The sequence below is a fragment of the Sinocyclocheilus grahami genome, unplaced genomic scaffold, assembly GCF_001515645.1.
Source record: "Sinocyclocheilus grahami isolate Dianchi unplaced genomic scaffold, SAMN03320097.WGS_v1.1 scaffold54.1, whole genome shotgun sequence".
NCBI lineage: Eukaryota > Metazoa > Chordata > Actinopteri > Cypriniformes > Cyprinidae > Sinocyclocheilus > Sinocyclocheilus grahami.
This window is the reverse complement of record NW_015505233.1, coordinates 120,375-136,874: the sequence shown is the minus strand read 5'-3', so window position 1 is coordinate 136,874 and position 16,500 is coordinate 120,375. Positions and strand designations below refer to the sequence as shown.

At 38.5% G+C, this 16,500-nt stretch overlaps 2 protein-coding genes across 3 annotated transcripts; one reads left to right on the top strand and one right to left on the bottom strand.

Moving 5' to 3' along the window:
• Positions 1-9,319: 9,319 nt before the first annotated feature.
• On the bottom strand, positions 9,320-10,119 carry gjb9a (gap junction protein beta 9a). Its single transcript, XM_016269953.1, has one exon. It carries the CDS (start codon positions 10,117-10,119, stop codon positions 9,367-9,369), a length of 753 nt encoding a protein of 250 aa, XP_016125439.1. The 3' UTR covers positions 9,320-9,366.
• A 2,358-nt stretch (positions 10,120-12,477) lies between these two features.
• Positions 12,478-15,373, top strand: ptp4a2a (protein tyrosine phosphatase 4A2a). 2 transcript variants are annotated; one of them, XM_016269651.1, is made up of 8 exons: positions 12,478-12,577; positions 12,864-12,940; positions 13,238-13,502; positions 13,700-13,818; positions 13,909-14,001; positions 14,099-14,229; positions 14,512-14,586; positions 14,663-15,373. In XM_016269651.1, the coding sequence occupies exons 4-8, from the start codon at positions 13,723-13,725 to the stop codon at positions 14,772-14,774; spliced, it is 507 nt and encodes a 168-aa protein (XP_016125137.1). In that variant the 5' UTR covers positions 12,478-12,577; positions 12,864-12,940; positions 13,238-13,502; positions 13,700-13,722; the 3' UTR covers positions 14,775-15,373. The 2 variants fall into 2 exon arrangements, with proteins under 2 accessions (XP_016125137.1, XP_016125138.1); XM_016269652.1 differs by lacking the exons at positions 12,478-12,577; positions 12,864-12,940; positions 13,238-13,502 and having other exon boundaries at positions 13,509-13,818.
• Positions 15,374-16,500: the final 1,127 nt, after the last annotated feature.

Genomic DNA, 16,500 nt, shown 5'->3' with positions numbered 1-16,500 from the left:
ACAGTAGGTATTGTTTCTCAGTATTTAGTATTATTTAGTGAAAGCTTTTAAAGTTTAAACATTCATCATGTCATTGTTGGTAACCATTGAAAATATATATGAATTCTCAGATGGATGACTGGTTTACTTCTGGTACAATTTATATGGGTTGCCCTTGATTTTAACCTGCTTTCTACACAATGGCTAATTTTGACATGTAAAGATCATTCACACTGAAAACAATTTGCAGCCACAAAGCAACCAGAAGTGAGTATTGGCGATTTGAACAACTATCGGGGATGCTACAAAAATAAAAACACTCCGCTATGAGAGGACAGACAGTAAAGATAGAAATCCCATTTTGAAAATGTGTATATTCCCATGTGCATCAGATGCATGGAAGAAAACTCCAGTTCTGAATGTTCATTTTTCTAGACCACAGATATGCAGGTACAGATGGCCTCAAAGCTCCCATTTTAATTTCACTGGGTCTTTAAGAAACAGATATTTAAAAAAGTACTCTGTTTCTGACAGTCAAGACCTTGCCTGGTTTCTGTAATTAGATGTCTTGCTTCTACAAAAGATGTTAATGCAACATTCATAAGTGTGATGCATTCATGGAGTCAAAGTGGCGTGTTTCAGTCAATAGAGGGCAGTCCTGCTTTGTTAGTTCAAGTGACAGGACATTGACAGGGCAACAATGGGGAATCAAATAAGCAATGTTTAGCCACATGATTATGCTGATATTTGCACAGATAGATGCAGCGCCAGCCTATGATGTAAAGCCAATTGTCATTCGCTACCATGGTAACAGAGACAAGAGCTGTTGCTTGTGCTTCACACTGGATTCTGAATGTGCTGCTGCTGTTGAGAATCATGCAATTCAGATATGAAAAGCACTTGTATATATATATGAATCAGTCTTTAGTAATGCAATTATTGTCTGACTTAACCTGAACGTCCCACATCAGGGCCTTTAATTTAGCCTGCACTGACTTCCAGCATTGCCTGGCTAACATAATGGGAGCAATATATAAGTGAGGCAGCTGAACTATTTATATCTACAGTTGTTGAAGGGCAAACGCTGTTTGCCTATATCTCCATACCAATTGTTCGTACATGTACAATTGGCCATGACGGACAGAAAGATAGCGCATCTCAGGGACAGATCACGTTTATATTGCCTGTTCAAAAAGAGTGTGTGGGCGTGCTCCGGGCAGATGAGGTGTGATTCGAGAGGGTTCGGGAATGAGAGGAGAGTGTGTGGGAGAGAGAAGTACAACAAAGACACAATCTGGCAGTGCATGACTGAATCATCGTTTGAAAAATGCACAAACAATGTCAAACTTTGCTTTTTTAAAAGCCATGCTGTTGGCGCAATCTGTGCTAACCATTTAATTTAAATTAGGATTTTATTTACACACATAAGACAAGGATATTGGCAAATGCAGATAGCGTCTGATGAAAATCTAAGCCATCTTATTAGAGGTCAAACCAAATTGAGATAAAAGTGACCGAAAGGAGATGAAATGAGTGAGGCAAAAAAGTCCTCAGCTCCTGATAAGTGCTAAAGCCCTGAAGCAGCCTCAAAACTCGGGGGAGGGAGCTGAGAGAGGAGGGAGAGAAAGAGAGAAAGAGCTGCCGTTGGTGTTGAAATAAGAGGCTACTTATCAAACCAACTGTGTTTTTCTGTGTGACGACGTACAAGAGTCTGAGAGCTGCAAGATAATGCTGGAATACAGACTGGATGCCTGGATTCCTGTATACTTTTCACACCTGGACCACCGGCACACAAGGGACTTGGACCGACCATCTGTCATCCTGCGATGCTTTGATTGCTAGAGTTATGTCAGTGATGAAGACGGGCAATGCAAAGAGACCATGGAGAAGTGTTATGTCACATTTGAATGAGGAAGAGAAGTGAGTTTTTGCTCTAATACTGTGCATTTTTGAAGGGTAAAGATGCTGCCTCAGGAGAATGGGAGCTCTAAATTTGGAACAGAACTGCGTATATCTGGGTAAACGGAGGGGACAGACAGACATACAGCTTCTTTATGTCAGTCTATGAATGAAAAGCTAATCTGTTTACGTGGATATGTAATGCTAACTGACTCACAAAGTTGCTTCCTTCCCACTTGATTTTGCCGTCAAACTATACGTTTAAGGGAAGCATGTTTTATTTTTTTAATTTTTATTTCCAGTGGAGATACTGAAGTCATTTCTTGAGTATCTAGCCACTTGCCGACACCAGAAGATCAGTTAGTTTAATAAAGTATTTTCAGTTTTTGATTAAATCAAAAATGTCTGTCCAATAATTTCTAAGAAGATCTGGTACACATGCTCTGGCAACGTCATGCTATAGACTTCTGGAGTATTGTATTGGAGGTCGTGTAGCAGGCCATCATCAAGAACTGACACAATGGGAAAGCCATTAAGTCGACCTGGCTGCTTACGGCAGAGCCCTTGTTGTTCGAAAAAAAGGGATGACAGAGAGGGCTACAATGAAGATGGGTACATCCCTCAACGCTCCATTTATGACACAATGTGCATCAATGAACATATCGACCACAGTTCGGCACACAGCACTCTGGGTTCAAGAAGGGGTCGAGAAACTGACTTCTCCAGTAATGGTTCCCTGGGAGCAGGTGGAGACATGTTTGACACAAGGTCTTCTGTGCTAGGCAGCAGTGGCAGAAAACTGGATGAGAGGTTCATTTTTGATTCTCTGAAATTAGCAAATGATGAGTTGAACAAGTCACCAAGAGGGTTTGTGAGGTCGGCGTCCCCCAGCATATCCTGCAGCTCTGCTCCAAGCGGATCCATGAACAAGAGGCATCATCACCAGGACAGTGGCAAGAAGGAAAACCTCTGCCGCCACTCCTGGAAGGTTTTGTCTCCACCAAAGTTCCCAGAAACATTCGAACCCTCCCCAGGGGAAAAGACCTACTTAAACCCAGGAGTTGCCTTCTTTCCAAACAGCTTCACCTCCCCTCAGATTTCACCCTTCTCTGGTTCCCCTTTTTCCACTGGTATGCATACACCTTCTGTGTTCTTCTCTCCCTCTCCATTGCCCTACCATCAGCAGTTCAACAGGCAGTCTTTACCAACCCAACCATCTTCACAGAGACCACCTCTGTCAGAGTTATCAGTAAGTGCCCTGATGTGTGGTCAAGAAGACCAAGACAAACAAGAGATTGGCCAAGGTATGAGGGACAATGGGGGCATGGCAAAAGATAACCTGTTTCTGACTTTTAAACCCCAGAACATTGAGCCTGAGAAAGAACCACCACCAACCACCCCAGAACCTGAAACAGACACTACGCCCCTTCTGCGCTCCCAAACGTCAAAAAGACCTGCCATCTCCCCTACACCAATGGAGTCCACCTGGCCCCGGCGACTTATTGGAAGGAGGAGGACAGTAAGACAAGGTGGTGTAGTTCATAACCTCCCAATTCTTCCCCCACTACCCTCTCTGCTAATCCGGAGTGTCTCTGACAAAAAGACCATTCCTCGTCTTTCACCGTTCCCAGAGCACCAGGGGAATGTGGATGGACAGCTCGGCAAGTTTACATTGACAAGAGATTTGAAGGATTGCTCACTACAGGAATGGAAGCTCTTGCGGGAGCAAGAGGAACGTAAACCTGAAGCATCCAAAATTGAGAGTGTGATTGAGGAAGCTTTAGAAGAAGAGAGCAAAATTGTGTTCATACAGGAGAGCGTTGAGCCAGGCATTGATGAAAATACCACTCTTGAATGTGAGGAAGAGAACTGGGAAGCTGTGTTAGAGATGGTTAATTCACTTTGGGATGAGACGTGGAATGAAGATTTGCAAAGTGTTGGCTCCCTAAGGCGCTGGCCTCTTTTACATCCTCCATCGGGGTTTGGTGGCTCACAAGCTCCGTCAGGTACAAGCTCAGAACTGGGTGCTGAAGATATGTTGGAGATTGAGAGAATGAACCACGAGGTTGTGGAAAGCCAAGATGATGATGAACCACAATTTCAGTACAATTTACAAACACGCAAAGGTCAATGTAATGTTATTTTGACTCAGCCAGGGAGCCTTAAACTTGCTCATGAAAAGGTCCCAACCAGTTTAGATCTCGCCATCATTGACGCCCAAATGGGAAACAAATACGGCCATAGCGAGTCACCAAATTCCAACCTGGCACTAGACTCAGATTCCAGTGGTGTCTACATGTCAAATCCCAGCCAAACCAGTAGAGAGGACATCACTATGTCAGATCTTGGAAGCATTACATCTCTTAGTCAAGGGGAAGAGGGAAAAGTCGACATCAGAAAGACTGGGACATACTCTTCGATTCCAAAAGTATATAAATTGGCAACTTTTAACCAAAAAGATCCCTCTGGGCTGAGAGCTAATAGCATAGAGCTAGGAAGGCAAGCATTTTGTAAAGAGATTACAACCAAAGCTACAGAAATACAAGCACACTTGAAACCTGTGGACACTGGATCTCAAACCCTAGAGATTCATAACACTGTGAACACATCGAAGATTGATGTGCCTTTACCGCTGTCCCCCTCCAAACATGAAGCTAAAGAAACGCTATTAGTCAAGAGCGATGCAGATCCATTCGTTGCCACAGATAGTTTTGTCTACCTGGCAGTGTCAGTGCTGCCACCAACCACACAGGAAAGCGTGACTAAACCTCCACTGGAGGAACCGTTGCCTCCTACTTCCTTCGCCAAACCTTGCCCTTACCCTGATGAATGTGACTTCCTCTCTACAGATAGTTTTGTTTACCTGGCTGCTCCTGACTGCCACCTGCTGGTCACAGAGGGACATTCGGTATATGACTCAAAAGATTCTGAATCAGAGGACAGCGGTTCTAAGGCAGACTTTGTTCTGGCCTCTGCTGTAGGAGGAGATAGCGACTGGGACTCAGACCTGACTGATTCTGAACCCGAGCCAAACTCTTCCAAGCCTGCGTGGGACTACTGGGAGGAGCTAGAGCAGGGGGTGCTGCAGGAGCTATTCGGCGAGGACCAATCTGATGCAGACAAACTGCTCCATGGCAACCAAGCTTAGCAGTATTCCTGCCAGCCTGGGGAGTTGGCTGCTATTGTTGTACAGGAGAGAGCTGAGCTGGAAGAGGTGTCCTCACAGTACACACAGGGGGCAGAGACACACACTGAGGGGAAGTCTGTATCCTAACTCTTATTACTGCACTGGCAAACCAATTGTATTAGAGCCCATTTAAGAATTATTAACATCATAAACAGGTATTTTAGTTTTCGTTATCCTTTCTTTTTCATTATGTACATATTATTTCCAAGTCGTGACTCCAACATCTACAGTACTCACAATAAAACTTGGATGTGTTCTTGATTGCAGTTTTGTTGAAGCACAGTTTAAGTCTCTCTTTCAAGCTGCATCTCTGTTTTAAAGTTTATGTCATGGTGGACAGCTTTATGGATTTATTAAGTTGTTATTGATTTCAATGTTATGTTGACCAGTAAGTATTTATGTTAACTGATAAGTCTAGCTATTAAATAGGTGATCGTGGATGTAATATGACTATCAGAGATCAAGCATATGAGCTTAATATCTATTGCACACTTACGCTATGTCAGTAATAGATACTCTATTTGCTATATGCTGTGTGCTCTGTATAACAATAATTAATGTTATATGTTACTGAGGTAAGAACTGACTGTGATGAAGTACTGAGTGATGAATAGTGAATATAGGCTGATGTAGAAATGATGACCATCAATAAAGGAGCACAGTTAATGGCACAAATAATGCTTAATATGCAGTAAAATGTGTGTGCTTAGCTCAGTTTATACAGTTAAAATTCAGCAGGGAGAGTTGTTTCACCTGTTAACACATTGCAAAGGAAATGTGTTTTGCCTGGGTTGTCAATAAATTAAATGTGGAGGATCAAAGTCTTCATTTTGTCACTTAATTTCTTGTCATTCTTGGCTGTTTACTTAGCATGCTTTTGGATAGCCTTCTCAGGCTCCACCCCCGTTTAGCCTCCTTTCCATCTCTCCATCTGTCTCATGGCCTATATATATATGATTTCTCATGTGAATTATTTGGGATCAGAGTGAAGGAGCCTGAAATTCTGGTTGTGTTGTAGGGGCCAAATGGGCTATTTTTAGTTAAATTAATTAGTTCAGTGTAAATGAGGCCAAACTGAATGCATTGTGTGCCAAGATAATACATAAGTGGGTCGAGTGTCAGCGAACACACTATATCCTGGTGTCTATGCTGCTGGAGTGCATGGGATTTTGCTGCCGCCCATCGTTGTTCCTCAGTAACCTACATTATGGTCATTTTGTTCCATCTGTTATGCATAATATGCATCAAGAACCTCACTGTTGTTCCTGGGTCCAACCTGAATCTTTTGGTTTCGACCAAATATCCTGCAGCAACGCATGACATGCATTCCCAGCACTATGATGTCTATTATGTTTTGCAAAATGGTTTCAAAATGGTTTCGAGAATGCTTAGCAAGCTCTGGCAATATCAGAATTTAAGAATTCTCCCTTTCATTTCATGAGTATGGAATACTACTCTATATATCTATGTATATGGCCGAAAAAGTATGCTAATGTGCTATATAGCCATAATATTTTAAGTCAAGTCAGTCATGTCACCTTTATTTATATAGCGCTTTACACAATACTGATTGTGTCAAAGCAGCTTTACAGTGTCAACAGGAAAATACTTTGTCAATAATGGGGTGGGGCCAGTTTATTTATTTGAAATAAACTGGCCCAAAGGACAGTGAATTGGAATGACAGGAAGGGAAAATCAACATGTTGTCACAGTTACACAACAACAAAATGGGCAAGAACAGAAAGTTGGTCTAAGCTGCTTGTAAACTTGTAAGCTGCTTCATGTTCGGTTTCATTTAGAAGATTTGGGGATAAACTGAAGCATTCTCAGAAATGACGTGTTCTTCCACCATGGTCAATGGACCAAATGATATATTGTTTATATAACATATGTTGTATAATTTATTTAGTTTTTAGAAACTACCGTTAAAAAAGTATGGGTTTGGTATGATTTTTAAAATATTTTTGAAATATTATGCTCTCCAAAGTAGCATTTATTTGATCAAAATTACAGTAAAAACAGTGATACTGTGAAACATTATTACAAGTTAAACTATCTTCTGATATATAATTTTTTTTATTAAATGTAATTTATTCCTGGGATAGCAAAGCTGAATTTTGAGTAGCAATTACTCTGATTTGGTGCTCCAAAAATGTTTCTTATTAATATCATTGTTGAAAACAATTGTGCTGCTTAATATTTTTGTGGAAAGCATGATACATATTTTTCATGATTATATTTATGAATATAATGTTCAAAAGAAATCATGTATTTGAAATAAAAATTAGGCCTATTTGCAACAATGTAAAAGTCATCAATGTAATCAATTTAAGGCATCCTTGCTAAAAAAAAAATCTACATACAAATTTCTCTAGGAAGCATTGGAATAGTTATAACATTTATTAATAATTCTTTGACTCTGCCTGCGCCGATAACCTTGTGGGCATCTCGCTGACATGTAACGCTATTGCGCTTCAGGCGTCCCGAGTTCGAGTCCCCGTTTGCAGACCTTTCCCGTCCCCCTTTCTTTCTCCCACTTCATTTCCTGTCTTAATAATACTGTACTATTCAAATAAAACGTCAAAAAAAAAAAATTCTAATCTAATGTTTCTGAAAATATCCCATATGTATTGTCAAAAAATCCAATGTAATACTATTTCCTTAAAAAATTACACTTACAGCTCTGTTTCTGTTTGCTATAATCCAAATTCAATTCAAATGGTTGAATATGAAGCATTCTCGATAGAATTCTAAATGGTGCACAACTCAGATTCTAAAACATTATATAGCAGTAGAGAAGGAATACAGCTGAATGTGTATGAGTCTGTGGTGGTATCTCTAAAAGTGTGTGTGAGCTGGTGTGCGTATGTGAGTGGGATGGATTGTTTGCTGTGTGCATTTGAGCCGAAGCCAGGGCACATGTGTAGGAGGAGCAGCGCGCAGAGTGAGTGAATCATACATTAGAACATTTGCTGTATTCTTTTTGGTCAGTGTGCTGAAGACTGAAAGTTTATATGCAGGTTAGCGACTTGCCAGTGCTTGGAAATTGTTCAGGTTGGATAAAATGCTTAGGATGAAAGAATCACATTTTGTTCTCACATTATCATTAAATCACACATTCAAACAAATATACAATAAATCTTTTTTTGTTGTAGCCCTCGGTGTGCAGTGTGATATATTTGTGTGTGGTGTGTGAGTGAGATAGAAAAGGTAGGAGGGATGTAATCATTGGTTGCTGAAGGCAAAAGATCAAGAGGTGCTTCTTATGTAACATGTAAATGAAAGTGCACTGGGCACTGTGTGCTAAAAGATTTTATTTTTAAATGCATTCTAGGTACAAAAGCAGTGTAGGCTGACAGAATTAAGGACTGAAAAGATCCAGAGAGTATCTGAGGAATTATACTGAGAGTTTGAAATGCTGTTAAGAGATTTGATATAGCATATTTGGCTTTAATGTAAGTCATTTTAAAGGAATTGTTACCCAGAAATTAATTTCTGCCATCATTTATTCAAAGTATGCATTCTTTATTCAGTGGAACATAAAATGAGGAGTTAAGCTAAATATCAGAGCTGTCAAACTACAAAAAAATTATCATAAAAGTGGTTGCATAAGAGCAGCTTGGACATTCTGCTATAAATATCTCTTTTTGTGTTAAAACTGAAGTCATACAATTTTTGAAAGACATTAGGATAAGTAAATAATAGATTTCAATTTTTTGGGCGACTGATTCTTTTATTAAAATACTAACCTTTCACTCTGTCGATTCCATAAAACCAATGAAACCAAGGCAAATCTGCATCTAAATGAATTTTTAATTGATATGTTTGATATGTATGTACACTGAATACAAAAAAAGATATCATAAAAAATCCAAACTTTAAAATGCATGGTACTGTTGGAGACATGTAAATTTTGAGGTCGATACCACATTTGCATGAAGCCATCTGACATTGATTGCAAAGTATTTAGAGCCCAGCTCACCTCACCCAGATTTTTTTCCTATTTTGAAATACATTATGCTTTTAAAGTTCATTCTAAAGTGCATATTCTAAAAAAAGCATATAGTGAAAATCCTGGCTATCACATCTTTTATATAAAAATATATATTTATTACTGTGTTTAAAAGCAGCATGAGGTCTGTACTAACTAATTATCATTCTTAGATGACTAATTTATTTGTATTTATTTATTTGCATTTGCATTTGTTCGCTACAATTTTGGATGATGGAGAAAGAGGGCTTTTTTATCCCGTATCCTGAACTCACTGAGGTTGTAAAGGTTTGGCGACACGCTGCTGTCATTAAATAGCAGTTTTGGTGTATTTTAATTTTTGTGAACTCAAGTTTTGGCTGCTGGAAAGAGTCGGGTCTGGTCTTTTAGATCGTCGCGGTGGTGCTTCTTGCATCATACAGAATTTTAATATACGCTTTCCAATGAGATAAATCATTTCGCAGATACACATGAAGATGCAGAGAGCAGAGGAGGTCACCATGAAGAGAGTGAAGATTTTCTTCTCCGTGGGATGGGAGATGAAACAATCCACCGTATTCGGACAAGGATCCAGCGAGCACTTGGTGAGGCGAGGGAGGTCATAGCCTTTATATATGTGATGAAGAATATAGAGAAAGGCAGCATCAACTGTGGCTTTAAAGATCAAGCTTAACAGGTAGGTCCACCAAAGACCCCCACGCTTTTTCCCAGGTTTGGCATATAAATGGGTGCCCTCGTGGAGGGCCGTGTACTTCTTGTCTTTTTCCTCTCTGTATCTGACGTGGGCTACGACCAAGAGCGACGGACATGTGACAAAGATGAGCTGCAAGGCCCACAGACGGATGTGAGAGATGGGGAACGTGTTGTCGTAGCAGACGTTGCTGCAGCCGGGCTGCTTGGTGTTGCACACGAAGTCTTTGCTCTCGTCACCCCAAACGCGTTGAGCCGCCACCACAAACACCAACACACGAAACACAAACACCACAGACAGCCAGACTCGACCAAACACTGTAGAATATTTATTGACCCCGCTAAGAAGGGTCTCCAGTCCTGACCAGTTCATCGCTGATCACAAACTATGTCCTGAAATAAACAAAATTCCATATGAAACGCAAAACTTTTGCACAATGACAAGGATAAAATCACAGAAACAGGCCATTCTAGTCTGGGTCAGTGAATCTCCTGACAACTGGTGTCATGAAAGCATGCTCTAAATTTAACCAAAAAACGAACGGGTTTTCATCATATCATTTTTTGTGATGCTGATTATCTTTTTTAATTAGCCAGTGGAGATTTTGTCTTCGATTAATATTTAAACTCCGGAGGCATTCAGCCATGCACAACAGGTACTCCAGATTGTTTCTAAAGATCTCATCAAAAAGTTTGCAATATCTGATTCTGTTCCAAGTGCTTTAAATAGAAGTTATGACAGGTTACCTTATAATAAGGGTTTGTGCAATCACAAGGGTGACACATTTAAATATAACAAGCCTGTGTTGACAAGCCTGCTCGTTATGAATCCTTGCTGTCTTGATTTTGCAGGCAGAATTGTGGATTTGTCATGCTGGATCACACCTGGGTTTGTCACAGCTAAGATGTCTCATAGTTGTCTCATAAGATGTCCTACATGTTTTTAAAATTTTTGTAAAAAAAAAATAAAAATGTATAAACAAAGTGTGTGTGTGTATATACACACAAACACACACACACATATATATATACACAAAAGTCTCTTATGCTCACTAAGACTGCATTTATATGACTTTAAAACTGCTGTAAAAACTGTAATAATGTGAAATATCATTACTGTTTAAAATAGCTGTTTTCTATTTTAATATATATTACAATGTAATTTATTTCTGTGATGTGATGGTAAAGCTGAATGTTCAGCAGCCATTACTGCACTTTTCACTGTCACATAATCCTTCAGAAGTCATTATGCAGTGGTGTTGCTTAATATTTTTGTGGATGATACATTGTTTTCAGGATTCTTTGATGACATGAATAAATGTAGGTTATATATTAACAAAATGATACATGCAATAAAATATTAGTTCACTTCGTGCTTCTAACAACATATATATACACCCACTAACTAAAATGTAGCATTTTCATGTTGTTTTGTATAATAGTTATTTTATATTTTTATATTTATATTTATGAACCATTTAGGTTAATAAAGCCTATCTTTGTTGCAATGCATAAAATCAGATCTTACCGTGTTTTGATAGACATTGAAACTGCAAGCACAAAAAAAGAACAAAACCAAAAGCACAAAAAAGATGGAAAGGGCGAAACTACAGTCTATATATTAACAAAATGATACATGCAATAAAATATTAGTTCACTTCGTGCTTCTAACAACATATATACACCCACTATCTAAAATGTAGCATTTTCATGTTGTTTTGTATAATAGTTATTTTATATTTTTATATTTATATTTATGAACCATTTAGGTTAATAAAGCCTATCTTTGTTGCAATGCATAAAATCAGATCTTACCGTGTTTTGATAGACATTGAAACTGCAAGCACAAAAAAAGAACAAAACCAAAAGCACAAAAAAGATGGAAAGGGCGAAACTACAGTAAAAGCCTTTAAGAAATCCTGTCCAACCTGATCTATGGCCTAGCCGCCCATCATACCTGAGTGTAAGTGTGGTTTACACACATGAGACACCTGTGTTGATGGAGCTGCTTTAGGAGGGTGTGGTGCTGGAGGGTGGGTGGTGCGTGCTGTTCATTAGATATTATCTTACAGACAGGGACTGTAATGTGAGTTGGCCTACAGTACACGATACATTTTGAAGCCTTGCAGCCTCGTCGTGTGTCATCACCACATCCAGCAATCTGCAAATATTATATAATACATGAAAACACATGACAAAGGTCATTTTTTAATCCTTCAGATCAATATTTTTTGTTAAAGCAGATCGCTGGTATACATTGTCGGTTTTTGCTATGAATAGAAAAAAAGAATAATTCATGCTATAACTCTTTCTCACCAGGAGATGGTGACAACTTCATTTAAAAAACGAGAAATGAAATCTGTGATGTGTTTCTTGCCGACTGTAATTAATAAAATATTTTGTATAAATATTTTAATGATATGCGTAACTATTTGATAGGGTTATTGGACGTTTGCATTATTAACCTAATTTAATACATGTAAAAATTACTTTATATTAATTAATGCTTATTTTTTGTAAAGTAAATGATTTTATCTACCACCGAAACTTTTCATATATGCTGAAATAATCACACACAACTATTAAAAATGTATAGTTGATAGAAGAATCAACGTGATTAGCTCATGAAAAAAGGAACATCTATCCACTCCGTACGTTAAGGTGCGGTTTGTCGGCCACGTGACTGCGGACAGCCAATCAGCGGTAATCTTCGCGGACCGGAATTGTCGCCTGGTTACGGGAGCTCTGTGGTAGGGAGAGCTAGCCGGCTAGCAGCGTCTCTCAATCCTTTCTCTCTTTGTCACGGTATTCATATCTACCGTCGGCTCTTTGTAAGTATCTATATGATATCATATCTACATTTTTTTATATACACGTGTATATCCACCTTTTAAAGATTAATCTGAGGGTGTATTAATATTTGGATGCAATTTCAAATGTCTAATGTGTGTTAAATGTTACATAAGATGAGCTTTTATAGCATAAGTCTGTACTAACACAAATAGACACATCAGCTCTTTCCATTTTCCATTCTGGAATTCTTTCTTTAAAAATTAATAGTCTGAAATGAAGAAAAGTCTTATTTATTCCGTGTTTTATGTCGATTTCCTTTTCCAGGTGCAAAGTAGAGACAGTCACGAATGGTGAAGATAGAATGCAGAGTTCTCAACTTGTTTTCTGTTCACTTATTGAAAGTAAGTGCATGATAGGAAATATATATAAACTGATTGCGAAGTTTTTTCCATGTATACCACCATGTTATAATGTTGTGCAAGGCCTGTGTGCTTTTATGATGAGAGTTCATAATCCATCCAATGGCCAAAGTCAATATCTGCAGTGGAATGAGGTCTCTCTTCAGTTGTAGGCTATATCCAGTAATCATTTGGTGTTAATGGTGACATGTTTTGATTCACTGCACTTGCTGGTTGTGATGTGCCTTAGGATCCACTGCCCTGGTTATTTATTGCTCGCCATCTTTTTCTTTATTCCAGGCTGCACATATATGGCGTTTGTCAGTGTGAGTGGAGACTTCTGCCAGGCACAGCACCTGGTCATTGTAGACAAGTGAACAGAGGGCCTGCCATATGAAGATTATACTACCTGACTGCCCGTCTTAAATTCTGCACTTTCGGGGAGCATCTTTTTTTGTCCAGAGTTAAAGTGTATGAATCGGTTTGAGCCAATCCAGGTACTAGAGAGCGAATCTTTGTTCCTTCTCTCTAGTGCCAACTAATCATCTCTCCTCTCCTGAATGGGGTAATTCTAAATTGCGAATCAGAAGGATAGTTCCCTTCTTTAGTATTTATTTTAAAACCGTGGGAGCGTGAAAGTTGTTCCTTCTCCTGTTTCCCCTTTTTTGTTGAGAGATTTGCCTCAAAGTCAAATTGCTTAGATATTTTTAAATCATTTCTACTCCTGTAGAAGATTCAGAAGTTGTTGTGTTTTTCATCAAGTCCAATTAAATTTGAGTGTCAAAATGAATCGCCCTGCTCCTGTTGAGATCACCTACGAATGCATGAGGTTTCTCATCACCCACAATCCCACCAATTCACAGCTGGTCAAGTTTACAGAGGTAAGGATTAAGATGGGAGCAGTTCACATGAATAGCAATATTAACAATAGGGTCAAAGCCGACTGTTTTTTCTGTATTGATGTCTTTTAGGAACTGAAGAGTTTTGGAGTGCAGACGCTTGTCCGGGTTTGTGATGCAACTTATGACAAAACACCAGTGGAAAAAGAAGGCATTGAAGTTTTGGTGAGATTTGTGATTAACCTCTTTAAATATCCCAAAGATTCTGATGGAATTTGGTATTTTGTGTGCGTTTATTGCTGAGAAATGGATCTTTCTTTAGGATTGGCCTTTTGATGATGGTTGTTCGCCCCCTGACCAAATTGTTGATGACTGGTTGAACCTTCTCAAATGTAAATTTAAAGATGAACCAGGCTGTTGCATTGCAGTACATTGCGTTGCTGGATTGGGACGGTAAGTATTATCAGGGCACATGCTATTCAGTCAGATTCACACACAGATATGAAATGTTGGTTTGTTGTTGTCTCTTTCTAGCTCACTGAGATAATACACTGTGTCATTTTTGAGTTATCTTGAACCTGATGTGGAGAAACATGTCGTTCTTTTAGAACATTTTGTGCTGTAATGGTGTGAACCTCAACATTGATCTAAATCAGTCAGGGAAATTCCTGGTTAATAACCAAGTGACCTGACTTTTAAATAGTTTTAAATGAGAACAGCTTTTTTTGTGTTCAGAGCTCCTGTCTTGGTGGCCATAGCCTTAATCGAATGCGGGATGATGTATGAAGATGCTGTCCAGTATATTCGTCAGTAAGTCAGTTTCTTTTCTTTTTTCTGTGCGATATTTTTTTGGTCATTTTGTGATGTGAATGATTTTTCTTTTTAGGAAAAGGCGTGGGGCTTTTAACGCCAAACAACTTATGTACCTTGAAAAATACAAACCCAAGATGCGCCTGCGCTTCAAGGATGCCAATGGTCAAAACTGCTGCATTCAGTAAATAAACATTCATCTAAATGATCTTTGGAAACTATTGACATAATTGTTATTGTTAGTGTTGTTATGAGCAGTTTTTGTTTGATTACTATATTGGACCAGGATTTTGCTGTACTACAGTGCCAAGCACACAAACAGGTTTAGTGCAGTATTAGTGTTTTTTTGTTTTTTTTACCAAACAGTCAAGCCAATCTTGTAAACTCACAGGCAAAGCAGTGTCTCACTAGTGATGCTTCTCGTTGTGACAAACGCATTGGTATAATGATTGACTGCAGTTGTTCGTTTTTATGCCCTATCTAAAACTTGGTGTCCCCAGTTTTCTGGATTGTGTAACAACATCCTGCAGTGATCAGCATCCTGCAGTAAGTGAACTCACTTTGTTGGTGCTTCTCTTGAAGTCTGTCAGCTTCTCCAGAGTTACATGGGCACAACTACTGTATCTAATGTTATAGATATTAAACATTCCAAGAGATTCACAGCACTGTTGGACACTAGATTATTGTCATCAGTAAAAAGGACTGATGAATGAAATCCTAGATAATCCAATCAACAAAATTTCCTCTCCAAACTGATTGTGAAATGAGTCAAATTCAAAAAATAAAAATCAAAGAATTGTATTTTTGTTGTCATCTTTTTTTTCTCTTCACTTAATGCTAGTGGAAAAACTGAAATGTTGGCATAAACACATCTGATACACTGTAGTATGTGCAAGAAACATGGTATTAGATGTCAGATTGTAATACAATAGAATGTATATCATGGTAGTAAATATCTTCAATATTCATGTATGGTCTAAAGTTATCAAAATACCATGATATTGCCAAAGGCATGGTATTAAAAACATGGCAATACCATGGTACGTTTTTGTTGGTAAATAATATATGATGATGCATCTTGTATTATAACAAATAATCGATTGAACTGCTTTACTCATTCATGTTTAGTAATATACATAATTAACGATGTAAAATCTGATTTTTATTTTTATTTTTTGGTCAAAGGAAGACAATATTCGTGCAATTTCTAGTGTGTGAACTCTTTCGGTGGTATTTTCGTTTCTTGACCACGAGTCGGTGCAATGCAGATTCACTGGACAGACAATCAAATGGATGTTGTCTGAACGTGAATCCTACTATGGTAAAGGCGTATCTTATGAATATTAATTAGTTGCAGGACGTTATAGTTGCAGGACGTTTTGCCCAGTATGACCTATGTAATAAGCATGACTAAACCTTCGCAATAGTAGAATTCGTAATTCCGTTGTCCGGACTCTTTACGCCTATGGCAAGCAATATTAACATTTGCTCCTTACAAAAAACCCCCTACATTTTATGTTACTAATACATGTTTACAATACAAGCTTTTTTGTTGGTAAATAATATATGATGATGCATCTTGTATTATAACAAATAATCGATTGAACTGCTTTACTCATTCATGTTTAGTAATATACATAATTAACGATGTAAAATCTGATTTTTATTTTAATTTTTTGGTCAAAGGAAGACAATATTCGTGCAATTTCTAGTGTGTGAACTCTTTCGGTGGTGTTTTCGTTTCTTGACCACGAGTCGGTGCAATGCAGATTCACTGGACAGACAATCAAATGGATGTTGTCTGAACGTGAATCCTACTATGGTAAAGGCGTAGCTTATGAATATTAATTAGTTGCAGGACGTTATAGTTGCAGGACGTTTTGCCCAGTATGACCTATGTAATAAGCATGACTA

Bases quoted from the DNA above. Each gene is read 5' to 3' on its own strand.
- ptp4a2a (XM_016269651.1), top strand. From the start codon at position 13,723: ATGAATCGCCCTGCTCCTGTTGAGATCACCTACGAATGCATGAGGTTT. The intron at 13,819-13,908 runs GTAAGGATTAAG...GATGTCTTTTAG, and splicing joins AGCTGGTCAAGTTTACAGAG to GAACTGAAGAGTTTTGGAGT. The intron at 14,230-14,511 runs GTAAGTATTATC...TTTTGTGTTCAG, and splicing joins TGCGTTGCTGGATTGGGACG to AGCTCCTGTCTTGGTGGCCA.
- gjb9a (XM_016269953.1), bottom strand. From the start codon at position 10,119: ATGAACTGGTCAGGACTGGAGACCCTTCTTAGCGGGGTCAATAAATAT.